Raw genomic sequence first — 24,551 nt, forward strand, 5'->3', positions numbered from 1 at the left:
CCATCTTGACCGCTCTCTCTCTTTTCTCTCTCACATGCCGTCCATCATTCTCCATCTCTCTGTTCAATGTCAGTGTTAACATGGTGTATTTTACTACTGTCTCGTATGAAGTCGTAAACCTTATGTGTGTGTGTGTGTGTGTCTGCTTGTATTTCAGTAAAACCCTTTCTCACCATGTGAGAACACCAGACGCCCCTCTCTGAGAAACTGCATTACCCACGAGCCTCAGTGTGACCTGGATTGAGGTACAGAGGGACTACAGTATTGAGGCGATGGTTCACTCCCTCTACCACTTTCCACCAGAGATGACTAATGATAACCAACACTGGTTGTACATAGACCCATGTTCCCTATCTCAATTCCACTGAATAACAGTACTATTCCCTATCTCAATTCCACTGAATCACAGTACTATTCCCTATCTCAAATCCACTGGAATAACAGTACTATTCCCTATCTCCATTCCACTGAATAACAGTACTATTCCCTATCTCCATTCCACTGGAATAACAGTACTAATCACTATCTCCATTCCACTGAATAACAGTACTATTCCCTATCTCCATTCCACTGGAATAACAGTACTAATCACTATCTCCATTCCACTGAATAACAGTACTATTCCCTATCTCCATTCCACTGAATAACAGTACTATTCCCCATCTCCATTCCACTGAATAACAGTACTATTCCCCATCTCCATTCCACTGAATAACAGTATTATTCCCTATCTCCATTCCACTGGAATAACAGTACTATTCCCTATCTCCAATCCACTGAAAACAGTACTATTCCCCATCTCCATTCCACTGGAATAAGAGTACTATTCCCTATCTCCATTCCACTGGAATAACAGTACTATTCCCCATCTCCATTCCACTGAATAACAGTACTATTCCCTATCTCCATTCCACTGAATAACAGTACTATTCCCTATCTCCATTCCACTGAATAACAGTACTATTCCCTATTTCCATTCCACTGGAATAACAGTACAATTCCCCATCTCCAATCCACTGAATAACAGTACTATTCCCTATCTCCATTCCACTGAATAACAGTCCTGTTCCCTATCTCCAATCCACTGAATCACAGTACTATTCCCCATCTCCATTCCACTGGAATAACAGTACTGTTCCCTATCTCCATTCCACTGCAATACCAGTACTATTCCCCATCTCCATTCCACTGAATAACAGTACTATTCCCTATCTCCATTCCACTGAATATGAGTACTAATCCCTATCTCCATTCCACTGGAATAACAGTACTATTCCCCATCTCCATTCCACTGGAATAACAGTACTAATCACTATCTCAATTCCACTGAATAACAGTACTATTCCCTATCTCCATTCCACTGAATAACAGTACTATTCCCTATCTCCATTCCACTGAATAACAGTACTGTTCCCTATTTCCATTCCTCTGGAATAACAGTACAATTCCCCATCCCCAATCCAGTGAATAACAGTACTGTTCCCTATCTCCAATCCAGTGAATAACAGTACTATTCCCCATCTCCATTCCACTGAATAACAGTACTATTCACTATCTCCATTCCACTGAATAACAGTACTATTCCCTATCTCCATTCCACTGAATAACAGTACTGTTCCCTATTTCCATTCCTCTGGAATAACAGTACAATTCCCCATCTCCAATCCAGTGAATAACAGTACTATTCCCCATCTCCATTCCACTGGAATAACAGTACTATTCCCTATCTCCATTCCACTGAATAACAGCACTGTTCCCTATCTCCATTCCACTGAATAACAGTACTATAACCTATCTCCATTCCACTGGAATAACAGTACTAATCACTATCTCCATTCCACTGAATAACAGTACTATTCCCTATCTCCATTCCACTGAATAACAGTACTATTCCCCATCTCCATTCCACTGAATAACAGTATTATTCCCTATCTCCATTCCACTGGAATAACAGTACTATTCCCTATCTCCAATCCACTGAAAACAGTACTATTCCCCATCTCCATTCCACTGGAATAAGAGTACTATTCCCTATCTCCATTCCACTGGAATAACAGTACTATTCCCTATCTCCATTCCACTGAATAACAGTACTATTCCCTATCTCCATTCCACTGAATAACAGTACTATTCCCTATTTCCATTCCACTGGAATAACAGTACAATTCCCCATCTCCAATCCACTGAATAACAGTACTATTCCCTATCTCCATTCCACTGAATAACAGTACTGTTCCCTATCTCCAATCCACTGAATCACAGTACTATTCCCCATCTCCATTCCACTGGAATAACAGTACTGTTCCCTATCTCCATTCCACTGCAATACCAGTACTATTCCCCATCTCCATTCCACTGAATAACAGTACTATTCCCTATCTCCATTCCACTGAATATGAGTACTAATCCCTATCTCCATTCCACTGGAATAACAGTACTATTCCCCATCTCCATTCCACTGGAATAACAGTACTAATCACTATCTAAATTCCACTGAATAACAGTACTATTCCCTATCTCCATTCCACTGAATAACAGTACTATTCCCTATCTCCATTCCACTGAATAACATTACTGTTCCCTATTTCCATTCCTCTGGAATAACAGTACAATTCCCCATCCCCAATCCAGTGAATAACAGTACTGTTCCCTATCTCCAATCCAGTGAATAACAGTACTATTCCCCATCTCCATTCCACTGAATAACAGTACTATTCACTATCTCCATTCCACTGAATAACAGTACTATTCCCTATCTCCATTCCACTGAATAACAGTACTGTTCCCTATTTCCATTCCTCTGGAATAACAGTACAATTCCCCATCTCCAATCCAGTGAATAACAGTACTATTCCCCATCTCCATTCCACTGGAATAACAGTACTATTCCCTATCTCCATTCCACTGAATAACAGCACTGTTCCCTATCTCCATTCCACTGAATAACAGTACTATAACCTATCTCCATTCCACTGGAATAACAGTACTATTCCCCATCTCCATTCCACTGGATAACAGTACTATTCCCTATCTCTATTCCACTGGAATAACAGCACTGTTCCCTATCTCCATTCCACTGAATAACAGTACTATTCCCTATCTCCATTCCACTGGAATAACAGTACTATTCCCCATCTCCATGCCACTGAAAATCAGTAATAATCACTATCTCCATTCCACTGGAATAACAGTACTATTCCCTATCTCCATTCCACTGAATAACAGTACTATTCCCCATCTCCAATCCACTCAATAACAATACTATTCCCCATCTCCATTCCACTGAACAACAGTACTATTCCCCCATCTCCATTCCACTGAATAACAGTACTATTCCCCATCTCCAATCCACTGAATGACAGTACTATTCCCCCATCTCCATTCCACTGAATAACAGTACTATTCCCCATCTCCAATCCACTGAATAACAGTACTATTCCCCATCTCCATTCCACTGAGTAACAGTACTATTCCATATCTCCATTCCACTGAACAGCAGTACTATTCCCCATCTCCATTCCACTGAGTAACAGTACTATTTCCCATCTCCAATCCAGTGAATAACAGTACTATTCCCTATCTCCATTCCACTGGAATAACAGTACTATTCCCCATCTCCATGCCACTGAAAATCAGTAATAATCACTATCTCCATTCCACTGGAATAACAGTACTATTCCCTATCTCCATTCCACTGGAATAACAGTACTATTCCACATCTCCATTCCACTGAACAACAGTACTATTCCATATCTCCATTCCACTGAGTAACAGTACTATTTCCCATCTCCAATCCACTGAATAACAGTACTATTCCCCATCTCCATTCCACTGAACAACAGTACTGTTCCCCCATCTCCATTCCACTGAATAGCAGTACTATTCCCTATCTCCATTCCACTGAATAACAGTACTATTCCCTATCTCCATTCCACTGAATAACAGTACTATTCCATATCTCCATTCCACTGAATAACAGTACTATTCCATATCTCCATTCCACTGAGTAACAGTACTATTCCCTATCTCCATTCCACTGAATAACAGTACTATTCCCCATCTCAATTCCACTGAATAACAGTATTATTCCCTATCTCCATTCCACTGAATAACAGTACTATTCCCTATCTCCATTCCACTGAATCACAGTACTATTTCCCATCTCCATTCCACTGAATAACAGTACTATTTCCCTATCTCCATTCCACTGAATAACAGTACTATTCCATATCTCCATTCCACTGAAAAACAGTACTATTCCATATCTCCATTCCACTGAGTAACAGTACTATTCCCTATCTCCATTCCACTGAATAACAGTACTATTCCCCATCTCAATTCCACTGAATAACAGTATTATTCCCTATTTCCATTCCACTGAATAACAGTACTATTCCCCATCTCCATTCCACTGAACAACAGTACTATTCCATATCTCCATTCCACTGAGTAACAGTACTATTTCCCATCTCCAATCCACTCAATAACAATACTATTCCCTATCTCCATTCCACTGAACAACAGTACTATTCCCCCATCTCCATTCCACTGAATAACAGTACTATTCCCCATCTCCAATCCACTGAATGACAGTACTATTCCCCCATCTCCATTCCACTGAATAACAGTACTATTCCCCATCTCCAATCCACTGAATAACAGTACTATTCCCCATCTCCATTCCACTGAGTAACAGTACTATTCCATTTCTCCATTCCACTGAACAACAGTACTATTCCCCATCTCCATTCCACTGAGTAACAGTACTATTTCCCATCTCCAATCCAGTGAATAACAGTACTATTCCATATCTCCATTCCACTGGAATAACAGTACTATTCCCCATCTCCATGCCACTGAAAATCAGTAATAATCACTATCTCCATTCCACTGGAATAACAGTACTATTCCCTATCTCCATTCCACTGGAATAACAGTACTATTCCACATCTCCATTCCACTGAACAACAGTACTATTCCATATCTCCATTCCACTGAGTAACAGTACTATTTCCCATCTCCAATCCACTGAATAACAGTACTATTCCCCATCTCCATTCCACTGAACAACAGTACTATTCCCCCATCTCCATTCCACTGAATAACAGTACTATTCCCTATCTCCATTCCACTGAATAACAGTACTATTCCCTATCTCCATTCCACTGAATAACAGTACTATTCCATATCTCCATTCCACTGAATAACAGTACTATTCCATATCTCCATTCCACTGAGTAACAGTACTATTCCCTATCTCCATTCCACTGAATAACAGTACTATTCCCCATCTCAATTCCACTGAATAACAGTATTATTCCCTATTTCCATTCCACTGAATAACAGTACTATTCCCCATCTCCATTCCACTGAATAACAGTATTATTCCCTATCTCCATTCCACTGAATAACAGTACTATTCCCTATCTCCATTCCACTGAATCACAGTACTATTTCCCATCTCCATTCCACTGAATAACAGTACTATTTCCCTATCTCCATTCCACTGAATAACAGTACTATTCCATATCTCCATTCCACTGAATAACAGTACTATTCCATATCTCCATTCCACTGAGTAACAGTACTATTCCCTATCTCCATTCCACTGAATAACAGTACTATTCCCCATCTCAATTCCACTGAATAACAGTATTATTCCCTATTTCCATTCCACTGAATAACAGTACTATTCCCCATCTCCATTCCACTGAATAACAGTATTATTCCCTATCTCCATTCCACTGAATAACAGTACTATTCCCTATCTCCATTCCACTGAATCACAGTACTATTTCCCATCTCCATTCCACTGAATAACAGTACTATTCCCTATCTCCATTCCACTGAATCACAGTACTATTCCCTATCTCCATTCCACTGAATAACAGTACTATTCCCTATCTCCATTCCACTGAATAACAGTACTATTCCCTATTTCCATTCCACTGGAATAACAGTACAATTCCCCATCTCCAATCCACTGAATAACAGTACTATTCCCTATCTCCATTCCACTGGAATAACAGTACTATTCCACATCTCCATTCCACTGAACAACAGTACTATTCCATATCTCCATTCCACTGAGTAACAGTACTATTTCCCATCTCCAATCCACTGAATAACAGTACTATTCCCCATCTCCATTCCACTGAACAACAGTACTGTTCCCCCATCTCCATTCCACTGAATAGCAGTACTATTCCCTATCTCCATTCCACTGAATAACAGTACTATTCCCTATCTCCATTCCACTGAATAACAGTACTATTCCATATCTCCATTCCACTGAATAACAGTACTATTCCATATCTCCATTCCACTGAGTAACAGTACTATTCCCTATCTCCATTCCACTGAATAACAGTACTATTCCCCATCTCAATTCCACTGAATAACAGTATTATTCCCTATCTCCATTCCACTGAATAACAGTACTATTCCCTATCTCCATTCCACTGAATAACAGTACTATTTCCCTATCTCCATTCCACTGAATAACAGTACTATTCCATATCTCCATTCCACTGAAAAACAGTACTATTCCATATCTCCATTCCACTGAGTAACAGTACTATTCCCTATCTCCATTCCACTGAATAACAGTACTATTCCCCATCTCAATTCCACTGAATAACAGTATTATTCCCTATTTCCATTCCACTGAATAACAGTACTATTCCCCATCTCCATTCCACTGAACAACAGTACTATTCCATATCTCCATTCCACTGAGTAACAGTACTATTTCCCATCTCCAATCCACTCAATAACAATACTATTCCCTATCTCCATTCCACTGAACAACAGTACTATTCTTCCATCTCCATTCCACTGAATAACAGTACTATTCCCCATCTCCAATCCACTGAATGACAGTACTATTCCCCCATCTCCATTCCACTGAATAACAGTACTATTCCCCATCTCCAATCCACTGAATAACAGTACTATTCCCCATCTCCATTCCACTGAGTAACAGTACTATTCCATTTCTCCATTCCACTGAACAACAGTACTATTCCCCATCTCCATTCCACTGAGTAACAGTACTATTTCCCATCTCCAATCCAGTGAATAACAGTACTATTCCCTATCTCCATTCCACTGGAATAACAGTACTATTCCCCATCTCCATGCCACTGAAAATCAGTAATAATCACTATCTCCATTCCACTGGAATAACAGTACTATTCCCTATCTCCATTCCACTGGAATAACAGTACTATTCCACATCTCCATTCCACTGAACAACAGTACTATTCCATATCTCCATTCCACTGAGTAACAGTACTATTTCCCATCTCCAATCCACTGAATAACAGTACTATTCCCCATCTCCATTCCACTGAACAACAGTACTATTCCCCCATCTCCATTCCACTGAATAACAGTACTATTCCCTATCTCCATTCCACTGAATAACAGTACTATTCCCTATCTCCATTCCACTGAATAACAGTACTATTCCATATCTCCATTCCACTGAATAACAGTACTATTCCATATCTCCATTCCACTGAGTAACAGTACTATTCCCTATCTCCATTCCACTGAATAACAGTACTATTCCCCATCTCAATTCCACTGAATAACAGTATTATTCCCTATCTCCATTCCACTGAATAACAGTACTATTCCCTATCTCCATTCCACTGAATCACAGTACTATTTCCCATCTCCATTCCACTGAATAACAGTACTATTTCCCTATCTCCATTCCACTGAATAACAGTACTATTCCATATCTCCATTCCACTGAATAACAGTACTATTCCATATCTCCATTCCACTGAGTAACAGTACTATTCCCTATCTCCATTCCACTGAATAACAGTACTATTCCCCATCTCAATTCCACTGAATAACAGTACTATTCCCTATCTCCATTCCACTGAATCACAGTACTATTTCCCATCTCCATTCCACTGAATAACAGTACTATTCCCTATCTCCATTCCACTGAATCACAGTACTATTCCCTATCTCCATTCCACTGAATAACAGTACTATTCCCTATCTCCATTCCACTGAATAACAGTACTATTCCCTATTTCCATTCCACTGGAATAACAGTACAATTCCCCATCTCCAATCCACTGAATAACAGTACTATTCCCTATCTCCATTCCACTGAATAACTGTACTGTTCCCTATCTCCATTCCACTGAATAACAGTACTATTCCCCATCTCAAATCCACTGAATAACAGTACTATTCCCTATCTCCATTCCACTGAATATGAGTACTAATCCCTATTTCCATTCCACTGGAATAACAGTACTATTCCCCATCTCCATTCCACTGAATAACAGTACTATTCCCTATCTCCATTCCACTGAATAACAGTACTGTTCCCTATCTCCATTCCACTGGAATAACAGTACAATTCCCTATCTCCATTCCACTGAATAACAGTACTATTCCCTATTTCCATTCCACTGGAATAACAGTACAATTCCCCATCTCCAATCCACTGAATAACAGTACTATTCCCCATCTCCATTCCACTGGAATAACAGTACTAATCACTATCTCCATTCCACAGAATAACAGTACTATTCCCTATCTCCATTCCACTGAATAACAGTACTATTCCATATCTCCAGTCCACTGAATAACAGTACTATTCCCCATCTCCATTCCACTGAATAACAGCACTGTTCCCTATCTCCATTCCACTGAATAACAGTACTATTCCCTATCTCCATTCCACTGAATAACAGTACTATTCCCTATCTCCATTCCACTGGAATAACAGTACTATTCCACATCTCCATTCCACTGAACAACAGTACTATTCCATATCTCCATTCCACTGAGTAACAGTACTATTTCCCATCTCCAATCCACTGAATAACAGTACTATTCCCCATCTCCATTCCACTGAACAACAGTACTATTCCACCCATCTCCATTCCACTGAATAACAGTACTATTCCCTATCTCCATTCCACTGAATAACAGTACTATTCCCTATCTCCATTCCACTGAATAACAGTACTATTCCATATCTTCATCCCACTGAATTACAGTACTATTCCATATCTCCATTCCACTGAGTAACAGTACTATTCCCTATCTCCATTCCACTGAATAACAGTACTATTCCCCATCTCAATTCCACTGAATAACAGTATTATTCCCTATCTCCATTCCACTGAATAACAGTACTATTCCCTATCTCCATTCCACTGAATCACAGTACTATTTCCCATCTCCATTCCACTGAATAACAGTACTATTTCCCTATCTCCATTCCACTGAATAACAGTACTATTCCATATCTCCATTCCACTGAATAACAGTACTATTCCATATCTCCATTCCACTGAGTAACAGTACTATTCCCTATCTCCATTCCACTGAATAACAGTACTATTCCCCATCTCAATTCCACTGAATAACAGTACTATTCCCCATCTCCATTCCACTGAATAACAGTATTATTCCCTATCTCCATTCCACTGAATAACAGTACTATTCCCTATCTCCATTCCACTGAATCACAGTACTATTTCCCATCTCCATTCCACTGAATAACAGTACTATTCCCTATCTCCATTCCACTGAATCACAGTACTATTCCCTATCTCCATTCCACTGAATAACAGTACTATTCCCCATCTCCATTCCACTGAATAACAGTATTATTCCCTATCTCCATTCCACTGAATAACAGTACTATTCCCTATCTCCATTCCACTTAATAACAGTATTATTCCCTATCTCCATTCCACTGCAATACCAGTACTATTCCCTATCTCCATTCTACTGAATTACAGTACTATTCCCTATTTCCATTCCACTGGAATAACAGTACAATTCCCCATCTCCAATCCACTGAATAACAGTACTATTCCCCATCTCCAATCCACTGAATAACAGTACTATTCCCCATCTCCATTCCACTGAATGACAGTACTATTCCCCCATCTCCATTCCACTGAATAACAGTACTATTCCCTATCTCCATTCCACTGGAATAACAGTACTATTCCCCATCTCCATTCCACTGAATAACAGTACTATTCCCTATCTCCATTCCACTGAATAACAGTACTATTCCCTATTTCCATTCCACTGGAATAACAGTACAATTCCCCATCTCCAATCCACTGAATAACAGTACTATTCCCTATCTCCATTCCACTGAATAACAGTACTGTTCCCTATCTCCATTCCACTGAATAACAGTACTATTCCCCATCTCAAATCCACTGAATAACAGTACTATTCCCTATCTCCATTCCACTGAATATGAGTACTAATCCCTATTTCCATTCCACTGGAATAACAGTACTATTCCCCATCTCCATTCCACTGAATAACAGTACTATTCCCCATCTCCATTCCACTGAATAACAGTACAATTCCCTATCTCCATTCCACTGAATAACAGTACTGTTCCCTATCTCCATTCCACTGGAATAACAGTACAATTACCTATCTCCATTCCACTGAATAACAGTACTATTCCCTATTTCCATTCCACTGGAATAACAGTACAATTCCCCATCTCCAATCCACTGAATAACAGTACTATTCCCCATCTCCATTCCACTGGAATAACAGTACTAATCACTATCTCCATTCCACTGAATAACAGTACTATTCCCTATCTCCATTCCACTGAATAACAGTACTATTCCATATCTCCATTCCACTGAATAACAGTACTATTCCCCATCTCCATTCCACTGAATAACAGTACTATTCCCTATCTCCATTCCACTGAATAACAGTACTATTCCCTATCTCCATTCCACTGAATAACAGTACTATTCCATATCTCCATTCCACTGAGTAACAGTACTATTCCCTATCTCCATTCCACTGAATAACAGTACTATTCCCCATCTCAATTCCACTGAATAACAGTACTATTCCATATCTCCATTCCACTGAGTAACAGTACTATTCCCTATCTCCATTCCACTGAATAACAGTACTCTTCTGCATCTCCATTCCACTGCAATACCAGTACTATTCCCGATCTCCATTCTACTGAATCACAGTACTATTCCCCATCTCCATTCCACTGGAATACCAGTACTATTCCCTATCTCCATTCCACTGAATAACAGTACTCTTCCGCATCTCCATTCCACTGGAATAATTACCAAGTTATTCACATAAATGGGCCTTGATCCTTCCACAGGCTGTTCTGAATATGGTCCAACCATTACTGCCAACACTCCTGTCAGCTAGTTGTAAGGCAACAGATTGTGTACCATGATATTGATGATTAACCCTTGATAGACTGGTGTTGTTTAGAGACTCTGATCTATCAAGAGCATCCTTCTGTCTTACTCCTTCCTCTCTATCAGTCTGTCACTGTGAGAAGTGTTAGACTGTTGGTCGGTGTTAGTCCATAGTGATGGTGGCAAAATGCCCCCCCCCTCTTCTCCCTCCATCACTTGCTCTCTCCAGAGAGATGTAACCCAGATTTCAAAATGAATTGCTGCCTATTCCCCTCCCTCCCTCCCTCCCTCCCTCCCTCCCTCCCTCTCTCTCTGTCTCTCTCTGTCTCTCTCTTTCTCCTCTCTCTCTGTCTCTCTCTCTGTCTCTCTCTCTCCTCTCTCTCTCTCTCCTATCCCATCTTCTTGGTAAAAAAGAATCAATCTTAAAGAGAATTCCATCTCTCCATCTCTTCTCCCTCTTCACCCTGTGTGGGTTAACTTAACAGATACATAGCAGTCCACTCCTCCTCTGTCTTCTCTCGTTCTTGGAAAGCTTCAATCTCATCCCTTGTTACTTGCTCTTTTTTTGTAGGCAGCTCTTTTTCCCAGCTCTTCCTCCCTGCCACCACTTGCCTTTCTCTTTCCTTCACTTTTTCTTTTTTGACGTGACCAGCGACAGGTTCAGAGCGATAGCAGGCTGCCTGTCAAAGGAGGAGAGATAAAGAGAGGGGGAGAGGAAGAGGAGAAGCCTGCTCTTTGATCAAGTCTGTCAGCCCAAACAACCACAAATACAGGTAATGTCTCTCTCTTTCTCTTTGTTTCTCCCTCTCTCCTTCCACTTCTATCTCCACGCAGCTTTCCACTCTGTTCCTTATTTGTTGAGGATCTCCTTTTTTTCTTGTATTAGTTTGTTCTGTTTTTGTGTTCTTTCAGCCTTCCCTGTCTCTGGTATTCACCCATTGGATCGATTTCCTCCATCTTCCGGTGTGCCATAATCATTTCAACAGGTCCTGTTTGCTATGCTGTACGCTCTCGGCTTATTTACTTATTCATTCAATCTCTGTTGTGGTTTCATTTATCATTTAGCAGTTTGCTACCCCTTTTTTCTCAGTTAAATATTTCACATTGCTAGTTTTTCTTTCCTCACTTTTGACTCATATAGACTGTGCATGAGAATACATTCCAAACTTTTATGGAGAAATGAACACAATATCAAATCAGGACAAAGAGGAAGGAGACAAGGACAGAGAGGGTACCAGTTCTAATATTGGAGTAGGGTGGGGGGGTTCAACAGGAGGTGCAGTTGACATGCGATAAGGGTGTTTGGTTGTCAGGGCAACCCAGGGTGTTTGGTTGTCAGGGGGATGTGGGAGGTTGCAGTTGGCATGGCGTGGCGATGAGGATAGATGGGGTGAGAGAGAAAGCGAGCGAGTATGAAGTGGGACATATGTGGGACACAGTGTGAATTTCACTAATCGTTCTGTGTCTCTGGGTCTCTGAGGAGAGCTCTGTCTCAATGTGTGAATTAACCTCTCTCCTTTTTATACATTCCCTCTCCCTCCCTCTCCCTCTGCTCATCCCTCTGTCCCCTGTCTGGGTCCTTTTATTCTCTCTCTCTCTCTCTCTCTCTCTCTCTCTCTCTCTCTCTCTCTCTCTCTCTCTCTCTCTCTCTCTCTCTCTCTCTCTCTCTCTCTCTCTCTCTCTCTCTCTCTCTCTCTCTCTCTCTCTCACTTTCTCTCTCTCTCTCTCTCTCTCTCTCTCTCTCTCTCCCTCCCTCTCCCTGTGCTCATCCCTCTGTCCCCTGTCTGGGTCCTTTTATTCTCTCTCTCTCTCTCTCTCTCTCTCTCTCTCTGCTCATCCCTCTGTCCCCTGTCTGGGTCCTTTTATTCTCTCTCTCTCTCTCTCTCTCTCTCTCTCTCTCTCTCTCTCTCTCTCTCCCTCCCTCTCCCTCTGCTCATCCCTCTGTCCCCTGTCTGGGTCCTTTTATTCTCTCTCGCTCTCTCTCTCTCTCTCTCTCTCTCTCTCGCTTTCTCTCTCTCTCTCTCTCTCTCTCTCTCTCCCTCCCTCTCCCTGTGCTCATCCTTCTGTCCCCTGACTGGGTCCTTTTATTCTCTCTCTCTCTCTCTCTCTCTCTCTCTCTCTCTGCTCATCCCTCTGTCCCCTGTCTGGGTCCTTTTATTCTCTCTCTCTCTCTCTCTCTCTCTCTCTCTCTCTCTCTCTCTCTCTCTCCCTCCCTCACCCTCTGCTCATCCCTCTGTCCATGGTCTGGGTCCTTTTATTCTCTCTCGCTCTCTCTCTCTCTCTCTCCCTCTCTCTCTCTCTCTCTCTGCTCATCCCTCTCTTCTCTGTTTGAGTCATGTTATATTTTCTCTATCCCTTCACCTCTCCCTCTTACTACTATCCACCCCTCTCATCTCCATCTGTCCTCTACCCTCCTCTCTCTCCCTCGTTCCCTGTCCCTCCTCTCTAACACTCAACCTTCTTTTTCTCCATCGTCCCATCCCTCCTATCCACCACCTCTCCTTTCCCCTCTCCTCCCATCCCTCCAGGCAGCATGTCTACTCCCGTGTCCCCGTCCCCGTCCCCCTCCCTCTCCCCCCTGACCCTGGCCTCCCCCGTGGCCACCCCTGGGGCCTCTCCCCTGCCCTCCCCCCTCACCCCCCCTCCCAGGGTGCCAGTGTTCCAGAGGAAGGGGGCGCTGAAACACAAGAGGATCATCGAGGTCAAGGACCACCAGTTCACCGCTCGCTTCTTCAAACAGCCCACCTTCTGCAGCCACTGCACTGACTTCATCTGGTAAATACACACACACACAGCGAAATACACATACACAGCGAAATACACACACAGCTTAATACACACTCAGGGAAATACACACACACAGCTAAATACACACACACCGCGAAATACACACACACAGCGAAATACACATACACACAGCAAAATACACACACACAGCGAAATACACACACACAGCGAAATACACATACACAGCGAAATACACACACACAGCAAAATACACATACACAGCGAAATACACACACACAGCGAAATACACATACACACAGCAAAATACACATACACAGCGAAATACACACACACAGCAAAATACACATACACAGCGAAATACACACTCAGGGAAATACACACACACAGCGAAATACACACACACAGCGAAATACACATACACAGCGAAATACACACACAGCTTAATACACACTCAGGGAAATACACACACACAGCGAAATACACACACACCGCGAAATGCACACACACAGCGAAATACACACACAGCTTAATACACACTCAGGGAAATACACACACACACAGCGAAATACACACACACAGCGAAATACACACACACAGCGAAATACACACACAGCGAAATACACACACACAGCGAAATACACACACACAGCGAAATACACACAGCGAAATACACACACAGCGAAATACACACACACAGCGAAATACACACACACAGCGAAATACACACACAGCGAAATACACACACAGCGAAATACACACACACAGTGAAATACACACACACAGTGAAATACACACACACAGTGAAATACACACACACAGCGAAATACACACACAGCGAAATACACGCACAGCGAAATACACACACAGCGAAATACACACACAGCGAAATACACACACAGCGAAAGACACACACACACAGCAAAATACACACACACAGCGAAATACACACACACAGCTAAATACACACACACAGCGAAATACACACACACAGCTAAATACACACACACAGCGAAATACACACACACACAGCGAAATACACACACACACACAACGAAATATACACACACACACAGCGAAATACACACACACACACACACAGCGAAATACACACACACAGCGAAATACACACACACAGCTTAATACTCACACAGCGAAATACACACACAGCGAAATACACACACACAGCGTAATACTCACACAGCTTAATACACACACAGCTTAATACTCACACAGCTTAATACACACACACAGCTTAATACTCACACAGCTTAATACACACACACAGCTTAATAATCACACAGCTTAATACACACCCATCTAAATACACACACAGCTAAATACACACAACAGAAAACATGCTTCATTAGTTCCCAGCTCGCCTCTGCAAACAACCCACAAAATGCAGCCCCTGCACAGCCTTCACCTGGTAATCCACACTCACACACACACACACACACACACACACACACACACACACACACACACACACACACACACACACACTATGAATCTGCAGAAACCCACACTTACACACACATTATGAATCTGCAGAAACCCACACTTACACACACATTATGAATCTGCAGAAACCCACACTTACACACACATTATGAATCAGCAGAAACCCACACTTACACACATTATGAATCTGCAGAAACCCACACTTACACACACACATTATGAATCTGCAGAAACCCACACTTACACACACATTATGAATCTGCAGAAACCCACACTTACACACACATTATGAATCTGCAGAAACCCACACTTACACACACATTATGAATCTGCAGAAACCCACACTTACACACACATTATGAATCTGCAGAAACCCACACTTACAATCACATTATGAATCAGCAGAAACCCACAATTACACACACATTATGAATCTGCAGAAACCCACAATTACACACACATTATGAATCAGCAGAAACCCACACTTACAAACACTCCAGGTCTCAATAGTTCACTGGCCACCTCTTCAAACTTCCCACTAACTCTAAAACTGCAGCTACAGCACCAACTTCATCTGGTAAAACACACACACACCACTAGACAGTACAGTGTGTGTACACAGACACAAAACACACACAGTAACACACGTTTTCATGCTCACACAGCTACCATACATGACCCAAGACTGGTTGGAAGCCCAGTATCACGTACAGTAAGCTCATTCTGGCAGACACACCCAAAGCAGGCCAGTGTAGAATCTGTGTGTGCACGTCTCTGTGCGTGGATGTGTGTGTGGACATATGGTGGAGAGGGTAGGCTGAGTGCAGGCCTCTCCTCTAGCCAACAGCCTCTGGGAAGTTTGCAGTACATTTTGGTGAATGACTGTCAAAGTTACAGTCTGATTATTTAACTAAGGAAAGATAGATATGGTAGCGCTCGCTTAGATTTTGGTTTGGTCGTTTAAAAATACACATCACAAAAATACCATAGCACTCCAGACAGCAGTCTTCCACACGAGTTACAGGCATCTCTGCATCTCTCCCTGTGGAGATTCTACTGGTTTCCTACGATAGACATGATAAAAGAGATCAGTACTACACAGTTCAAATCACATCCTCTAGGGCTGTATACTATTGACAACAAACACCAGGGGATTGAAAGAAGACTTTCTATTGTCAATATTCTGCCTGCAGGGCCTTTGTCGAGACTTCACAGGGTCTCCTCTCCATTCTCCTGGTACAGGAATAGATCGCTACACATTATCATATGACAGCCATGTATATGTGGTGGATGTATGGCCGAATAAATAGATATGTATCTTTATTCTGATTCAGAGGGGTTGGGTTAAATGCGGAAGACACATTTCAGTTGAATGCATTCAGTTGTACAACTGACTAGGTATCCCCCTTTCCCTTTCCTTGCTTTCCTAATACAATAGGATTCTCCAGATAGATGCTTTTGGCTTGTCTTCTGTTGTGTCATCCTATGACCATCAGGTGGGGCTGTTTGGCCTGTCTAATAGCTCTGCCTCTCTGGCACTCTCTGGTGGACAGTACAAAGAACTGTCATAGTACTGAACCACCTAGAGTGGTTTACACTCCTCGTCTCTTCTCCTTCATCTGTGCTGATATGGAAACACTGCAGAGGTGAAACCAATATGGCGGATGTCATTTCCCCTCCTTCACTAGGTCACAAGTCTGTCACTGTCAGACAGTGCAGATGAAGGAGAGGAGAGGAGAGGAGAGGAGAGGAGAGGAGAGGAGAGGAGAGGAGAGGAGAGGAGAGGAGAGGAGAGGAGAGGAGAGGAGAGGAGAGGAGAACTCTGTGACTATTGAGATGAACCTGGGGGGGTATTCCAGTGTGATCCTCAAGGGCCCTCTCTCTGTAGGGTGTTGTTCTCCCACCTCTCTGCTGCTTACATTTTAATCAGCAGCTGATTCACAGTAAACTGGCTGAGTGGACTCTTTAGCCAATCAATGGCTTTAATTATTCAATTAAGATCTAAGGAGAGTAGTAGAAGACTGCAACTCTGGAGGAGGAGGAGGAGGAGGAGGAGGGGGAGGGAGTGAATGGGTGTTTGGTGTGTGTGTGAGAGAGGCAATAACCCAGTTGACCTGATCAGCACTGCAGTGTAGTATTCTATAGAGATGTCCTGCAGCGCACTCTCAGAAACTCTCATTGTATTTATGCTGTTTTATTCCATAAAAGCTGTCACAAGGACATGTATTTGCCACAACTCCCCCGTAATCATCAGCGTTTCTGTTGACAAGGACGCATTTCGGCTTTATGGCCGAAATGCGTCCTTGTCGGCTGCTGTTATTTGATAAAACAAAAGAAGGAGCCATATCTATAAGTGCTATAGCCATCTTGATTTGTTAACATTGGATTATTCGTGGGTTACAGCACTGCACCAAATGATGCACCTCTTTCTGTTCAGGCCCATCTGCTCATCTTCCACTGAGCAGGCCAGTCCTTTCAGTTGTGTGGTTTGTAAGATCAGTGATGGTTTCTGTGTTGTGTTATGGTTTGTTCCACACAGGGGAATTGGAAAGCAGGGATTTCAATGTCAAGGTAAGGATTATTGGATCATAAGTTATCATTAATCAGCCGATCGTTACCCTTTTTTTTATAACACATTTTACAAATGCATTTGTCCGAAGACGTTAAGAGCAATTATAGGCCTGAACCCCTAAGAGCAAGTCAAGGCAATAGTATCATTGATGAAGGAATATTTTATTTTGGTATTGATTGATGCATTGTGTTTTTGACATTGAACCCCTAGTGAACAATCTTGATCACAATGACGTTCAGCAGTTTGTTTTTGTTTTTGACAAGACTAGAACACACACATTTTCCATATTATTATTGGAATCAGAGGTTTTTATAAGCAGGGATCAAATGGATTTGGATGTAGTAATGTGTTGATTGTCTTTCTGCTCTGTGTTTTGTGGCAGTGTGCAGTTTCTCTGTCCACAAACGATGTCACGAGTATGTAACCTTCACCTGTCCTGGAGCCCCCACTGCTCCTACAGAAGTGAGTCAATCTTCCCCCTTCTCCCAGCTTTTACACTCACCTCTCCTTCCTTCCTTCCCTCCCTCCCGTATCCATCCATCATTCCACACAGCCACACAGCCACACACACACACACATACACACACACACACACACACACACACACACACACACACACACACACACACACCTGTCCCTCTGTCTGTCATTCCTCCACTCCGCCTTTACTGTCATTCATCCTTATATAGATCTTTACATCTCTCCATCTATTCATCCTTCCACTCCACACTTCCCCTTTTCAGGCTACTCCCTCACTCCTCCCTTTCTCTCGCCAAGCCATCCAGAGAGGGGAAGAGAAAGAGAGAAAACAAAGAGGAGGGAGGAGGAGTGAGGGATCCAGGTTGAGAGGGGGAGGAAGACTGAGAGACATGAGCAGAGGTAGAGAGGGTGAACAGATTGCTCCCTCTCTCTGTCTCTCTTTGGGATTTGTCTTTTTTCAGCTAAATAAACTGGATCAGAAATGAGGTCAAAGAGAAAGAGAGAGTGAGTGTGTGTGTGTGTATGTGAGGGAGAACGATTGACAGGACGGAATTGGGAGGAAGAGCTTGGCTCAGAAACTGCCTGATGGAGAGAGAGTGAGAGTTGGCAGAGAATGAAAGAGGTGGGGGGAGTTCTCAAAGTTAAGCTCAAAGGGTGTGAGATGGGGTTTGGGGAGTAGAGAGGATGAGGAGAGGAAGACAGACAGTTAGAGAGGAAGGGGATGTGGATGGGGAAGAAACTGATAAGCTGAAAAGCAGATAGAGATGATTCAGGCTTCCCCAGGAAAACATTCCATTAACATATCGAACTCTCTTCCCAGCACAGAAATGTAATTGGTTGCCATGAATATACCACTCTCAATCTCTCCCTCTTTTCTCCTCGTTTCCCCCCGTTTATCACAACACATAAACATGAGGATGTTCCTCTCTCAATGACTTACTACTCTCTGTCTGTCTGTCTGTCTCAATGACTTACTACTCTCATGTCTGTCTGTCTGTCTGTCTGTCTGTCTGTCTGTCTGTCAATGACTTACTACTCTCATGTCTATCTGTCTGTCTGTCTCAATGACTTACTACTCTCATGTCTATCTGTCTGTCTGTCTGTCTCAATGACTTACTACTCTCATGTCTGTCTGTCTGTCTGTCTCAATGACTTACTACTCTCATGTCTATCTGTCTGTCTGTCTCAATGACTTACTACTCTCATGTCTATCTGTCTGTCTGTCTCAATGACTTACTACTCTCATGTCTATCTGTCTGTCTGTCTCAATGACTTACTACGCTCATGTCTGTCTGTCTGTCTGTCTCAATGACTTACTACTCTCATGTCTGTCTGTCTGTCTGTCTGTCTGTCTGTCTGTCTGTCTGTCTGTCTGTCTGTCTGTCTGTCTCAATGACTTACTGCTCTCATGTCTATCTGTCTGTCTCTCTCAATGACTTACTACTCTCATGTCTATCTGTCTGTCTGTCTCAATGACTTACTGCTCTCATGTCTATCTGTCTGTCTGTCTCAATGACTTACTACTCTCATGTCTGTCTGTCTGTCTCTCTCAATGAATTACTGCTCTCATGTCTATCTGTCTGTCTGTCTCAATGACTTACTACTCTCATGTCTATCTGTCTGTCTGTCTCAATGACTTACTACTCTCATGTCTATCTGTCTGTCTGTCTCAATGACTTACTACTCTCATGTCTGTCTGTCTGTCTGTCTGTCTGTCTGTCTGTCTGTCTGTCTGTCTGTCTGTCTGTCTGTCTGTCTCAATGACTTACTACTCTCATGTCTGTCTGTCTGTCTGTCTGTCAATGACTTACTACTCTCATGTCTGTCTGTCTGTCTGTCTGTCTGTCTGTCTGTCTGTCTGTCTGTCTGTCTGTCTCAATGACTTACTACTCTCATGTCTATCTGCCTGTCTCTCTCAATGACTTACTACTCTCATGTCTGTCTGTCTCAATGACTTACTACTCTCATGTCTATCTGCCTGTCTCTCTCAATGACTTACTGCTCTCATGTCTATCTGTCTGTCTCTCTCAATGACTTACTGCTCTCATGTCTATCTGTCTGTCTGTCTCAATGACTTACTGCTCTCATGTCTATCTGTCTGTCTGTCTCAATGACTTACTACTCTCATGTCTATCTGTCTGTCTGTCTCAATGACTTACTACGCTCATGTCTGTCTGTCTCAATGACTTACTACGCTCATGTCTGTCTGTTTCAACTAATTACCACTCTCATGTCTGTCTGTCTGTCTGTCTGTCTGTCTGTCTGTCTGTCTGCATGTCTGTCTCAATGACTTACTACTCTCATGTATGTCTGTCTGTCTCAACGACTTACTACTCTCATGTCTGTCTGTCTGTCTGTCTGTCTGTCTGTCTGTCTGTCTGTCTCAATGACTTACTACTCTCATATCTGTCTGTCTCAACTAATTACTACTCTCATGTCTGTCTGTCTGTCTGTCTGTCTCAATGACTTACTACTCTCATATCTGTCTGTCTCAACTAATTACTACTCTCATATCTGTCTGTCTCAATGACGTACTACTCTCATGTCTGTCTGTCTGTCTGTCTGTCTCAATGACTTACTGCTCTCATATCTATCTGTCTTTCTGTCTGTCTGTCTGTCTGTCTGTCTGTCTGTCTGTCTGTCTGTCTGTCTGTCTGTCTGTCTGTCTGTCTGTCTGTCTGTCTGTCTGTCCCTGTCTCTTTCTCTCTCTCAGGACTTGAAGAGTAAACACAGATTTCGACCTCAGACCTACACTTCTCCAACATTCTGTGATCACTGTGGTTCTCTGCTCTATGGCCTTATCCAACAGGGCATGAAATGCTCCTGTAAGTAACCAGACGTTCTGTTTCAAGTTTTATTAGCCAAAATGCTGACTTGCAGGTTCCTTCTCGACAATGCAACAACAATAAGACATAATAAAAGATAAGAATACCAACATAAAGTAAATGGCTCAGTAGAATAGAATAAACATTTTAGCATCAGTATAATACAGGAAGGCACAAGTTATATTCCAATATTTACATGTGTTTTGGGGACGGGGGGATTGGGGGGAAATTGTTTTAATTGTGCAGTATTTATCAAGCATAATAAGAGCAGCAGTTGTGATGTGTGTGTAGCATGAATGTACAGTATATGTGTGTGAGTGTTTTCTTACCACGTGTTATTATCTCTATGTGTGTGTGTGTGTGTGTGTGTGTGTGTGTGTTGGTGCGTCTATACTTGTGTGCATGTACTACAGGTTGTGAGATGAATGTCCACAAGCGTTGTGAGAGCCTGGTGCCCAGCCTGTGTGGTCAAGATCATACAGAGAAGAGAGGCAGGATCCACCTGACCGTCCGGGGAGAGAACGAGGACATCTTCATCACAGGTCACAACTAAGTGTTTAGAAGAGTTGTCCCTAACCACTGATAGAGACAGGGTTTACATGTCTCTGTCACCCGGTGGTGTTGTCCCTAACCACTGATAGAGACAGGGTTTACATGTCTCTGTCACCCGGTGGTGTTGTCCCTAACCACTGATAGAGACAGGGTTTTACATGTCTCTGTCACCCGGTGGTGTTGTCCCTAACCACTGATAGAGACAGGGTTTACATGTCTCTGTCACTCGGTGGTGTTGTCCCTAACCACTGATAGAGACAGGGTTTACATGTCTCTGTCACCCGGTGGTGTTGTCCCTAACCACTGATAGAGACAGGGTTTACATGTCTCTGTCACCCTGTGGTGTTGTCCCTAACCACTGATAGAGACAGGGTTTTACATGTCTCTGTCACCCGGTGGTGTTGTCCCTAACCACTGATAGAGACAGGGTTTTACATGTCTCTGTCACCCGGTGGTGTTGTCCCTAACCACTGATAGAGACAGGGTTTTACATGTCTCTGTCACCCGGTGGTGTTGTCCCTAACCACTGATAGAGACAGGGTTTACATGTCTCTGTCACCCGGTGGTGTTGTCCCTAACCACTGATAGAGACAGGGTTTACATGTCTCTGTCACCCGGTGGTGTTGTCCCTAACCACTGATAGAGACAGGGTTTTACATGTCTCTGTCACCCTGTGGTGTTGTCCCTAACCACTGATAGAGACAGGGTTTACATGTCTCTGTCACCCTGTGGTGTTGTCCCTAACCACTGATAGAGACAGGGTTTTACATGTCTCTGTCACCCGGTGGTGTTGTCCCTAACCACTGATAGAGACAGGGTTTTACATGTCTCTGTCACCCTGTGGTGTTGTCCCTAACCACTGATAGAGACAGGGTTTACATGTCTCTGTCACCCGGTGGTGTTGTCCCTAACCACTGATAGAGACAGGGTTTACATGTCTCTGTCACCCGGTGGTGTTGTCCCTAACCACTGATAGAGACAGGGTTTACATGTCTCTGTCACCCGGTGGTGTTGTCCCTAACCACTGATAGAGACAGGGTTTACATGTCTCTGTCACCCGGTGGTGTTGTCCCTAACCACTGATAGAGACAGGGTTTACATGTCTCTGTCACCCCGGTGGTGTTGTCCCTAACCACTGATAGAGACAGGGTTTACATGTCTCTGTCACCCGGTGGTGTTGTCCCTAACCACTGATAGAGACAGGGTTTACATGTCTCTGTCACCCGGTGGTGTTGTCCCTAACTACTGATAGAGACAGGGTTTACATGTCTCTGTCACCCGGTGGTGTTGTCCCTAACCACTGATAGAGACAGGGTTTACATGTCTCTGTCACCCGGTGGTGTTGTCCCTAACCACTGATAGAGACAGGGTTTACATGTCTCTGTCACCCAGTGGTGTTGTCCCTAACCACTGATAGAGACAGGGTTTACATGTCTCTGTCACCCGGTGGTGTTGTCCCTAACCACTGATAGAGACAGGGTTTACATGTCTCTGTCACCCTGTGGTGTTGTCCCTAACCACTGATAGAGACAGGGTTTACATGTCTCTGTCACCCGGTGGTGTTGTCCCTAACCACTGATAGAGACAGGGTTTACATGTCTCTGTCACCCCGGGGGTGTAAAGTACTAAGTCAAAATACTTTAAAGTCCTACTTAAGTCATTTTTTAGGCTATCTGTACTTTACTTTACTATATATAATTTTGACAACTTTTACTTTTACTTCACTAAATTCCTAAAGAAAATAATGTACTATTTTTAGTCCATACATTTTCCCTATTCATTACATTTTGAACAGGACAGGAAAATGGTCCAATTCATGCACTCCAATACATTTAGACTTTTACTCTAATAGTATTTTACTGTGTTACTTTCACTTTTACTTGAGTCATTTTCTATTAAAGTATCTTTACTGCTACTCAAGTATGACAATTGGATACTTTTTCCACCACTGATGTCAATCTACCATTCGCACTGTCAGGTACTGACCACTAGGCGGAGTGGGGGAGCTGAATACAGGCACACACTCCCACAAGTCATGCTCTCTGTGGTGCATCGACAGATGCCAAATCTTAAATTGATCATGCTGTTGTAGCAGGATTTTTCATGCACAGAAGGAATTGCAAACTTGTAGTGTTTTCAAGTTTAAAAAGGATTCGAAAGTTTGTAATTTCAGACTTGATTTGCCCTAATACAATTTGTATCATCTCCTACAAAAAAATGTACATTCATCATAATCCACATAATATTCACATTTCCTGTTGCTGCAGGATTATTTTCCTGCTGTGAGACACTGGTTCAAATTAAGATATGGCATCTGTATGGCCATCTATGCTATCCATTGTCTGACTCTTTCCCTCTGCCGCTCCACCCCCCTCTCTCCCCCCTCAGTGCGGGAGGCTCGTAACCTGATCCCCATGGACCCCAACGGTCTGTCTGACCCCTACGTGAAGCTCAAGCTAATCCCTGACCCCAAGAGCCAGAGCAAACAGAAGACCAAGACTATCCGCTCCACACTCAACCCCGTCTGGAACGAGAGCTTCACCTTGTGAGTGTGTGTGTGTGTGTGTGTGTGTGTGTGTGTGTGTGTGTGTGTGTGTGTGTGTGTGTGTGTGTGTGTGTGTGTGTGTGTGCGTGTGTGCACGTGTGCGCGTGTGCGTGTGTGCGTGCGTGCGTGCGTGTGTGTGTGTGCGTGTGCGTGTGTGTACC

General features: G+C 42.8%; 1 protein-coding gene across 1 annotated transcript in view; it reads left to right on the top strand.

Annotated features, from left to right (window-relative positions):
• Window positions 1-11,868: 11,868 nt before the first annotated feature.
• Window positions 11,869-24,551, top strand: part of LOC139405748 (protein kinase C alpha type-like) — a 29,751-nt gene continuing 17,068 nt past the window's right edge. The window contains exons 1-7 of the mRNA XM_071148170.1: window positions 11,869-11,980; window positions 13,736-13,982; window positions 17,956-17,987; window positions 18,371-18,450; window positions 21,182-21,293; window positions 21,707-21,835; window positions 24,234-24,390. Of these exons, the coding sequence (XP_071004271.1) occupies window positions 13,741-13,982; window positions 17,956-17,987; window positions 18,371-18,450; window positions 21,182-21,293; window positions 21,707-21,835; window positions 24,234-24,390 (752 nt within the window). The 5' untranslated portion in view covers window positions 11,869-11,980; window positions 13,736-13,740. The remainder of the gene's footprint in view (window positions 11,981-13,735; window positions 13,983-17,955; window positions 17,988-18,370; window positions 18,451-21,181; window positions 21,294-21,706; window positions 21,836-24,233; window positions 24,391-24,551) is intronic.

Source organism: Oncorhynchus clarkii, chromosome 3, assembly GCF_045791955.1.
Source record: "Oncorhynchus clarkii lewisi isolate Uvic-CL-2024 chromosome 3, UVic_Ocla_1.0, whole genome shotgun sequence".
Lineage (NCBI taxonomy): Eukaryota > Metazoa > Chordata > Actinopteri > Salmoniformes > Salmonidae > Oncorhynchus > Oncorhynchus clarkii.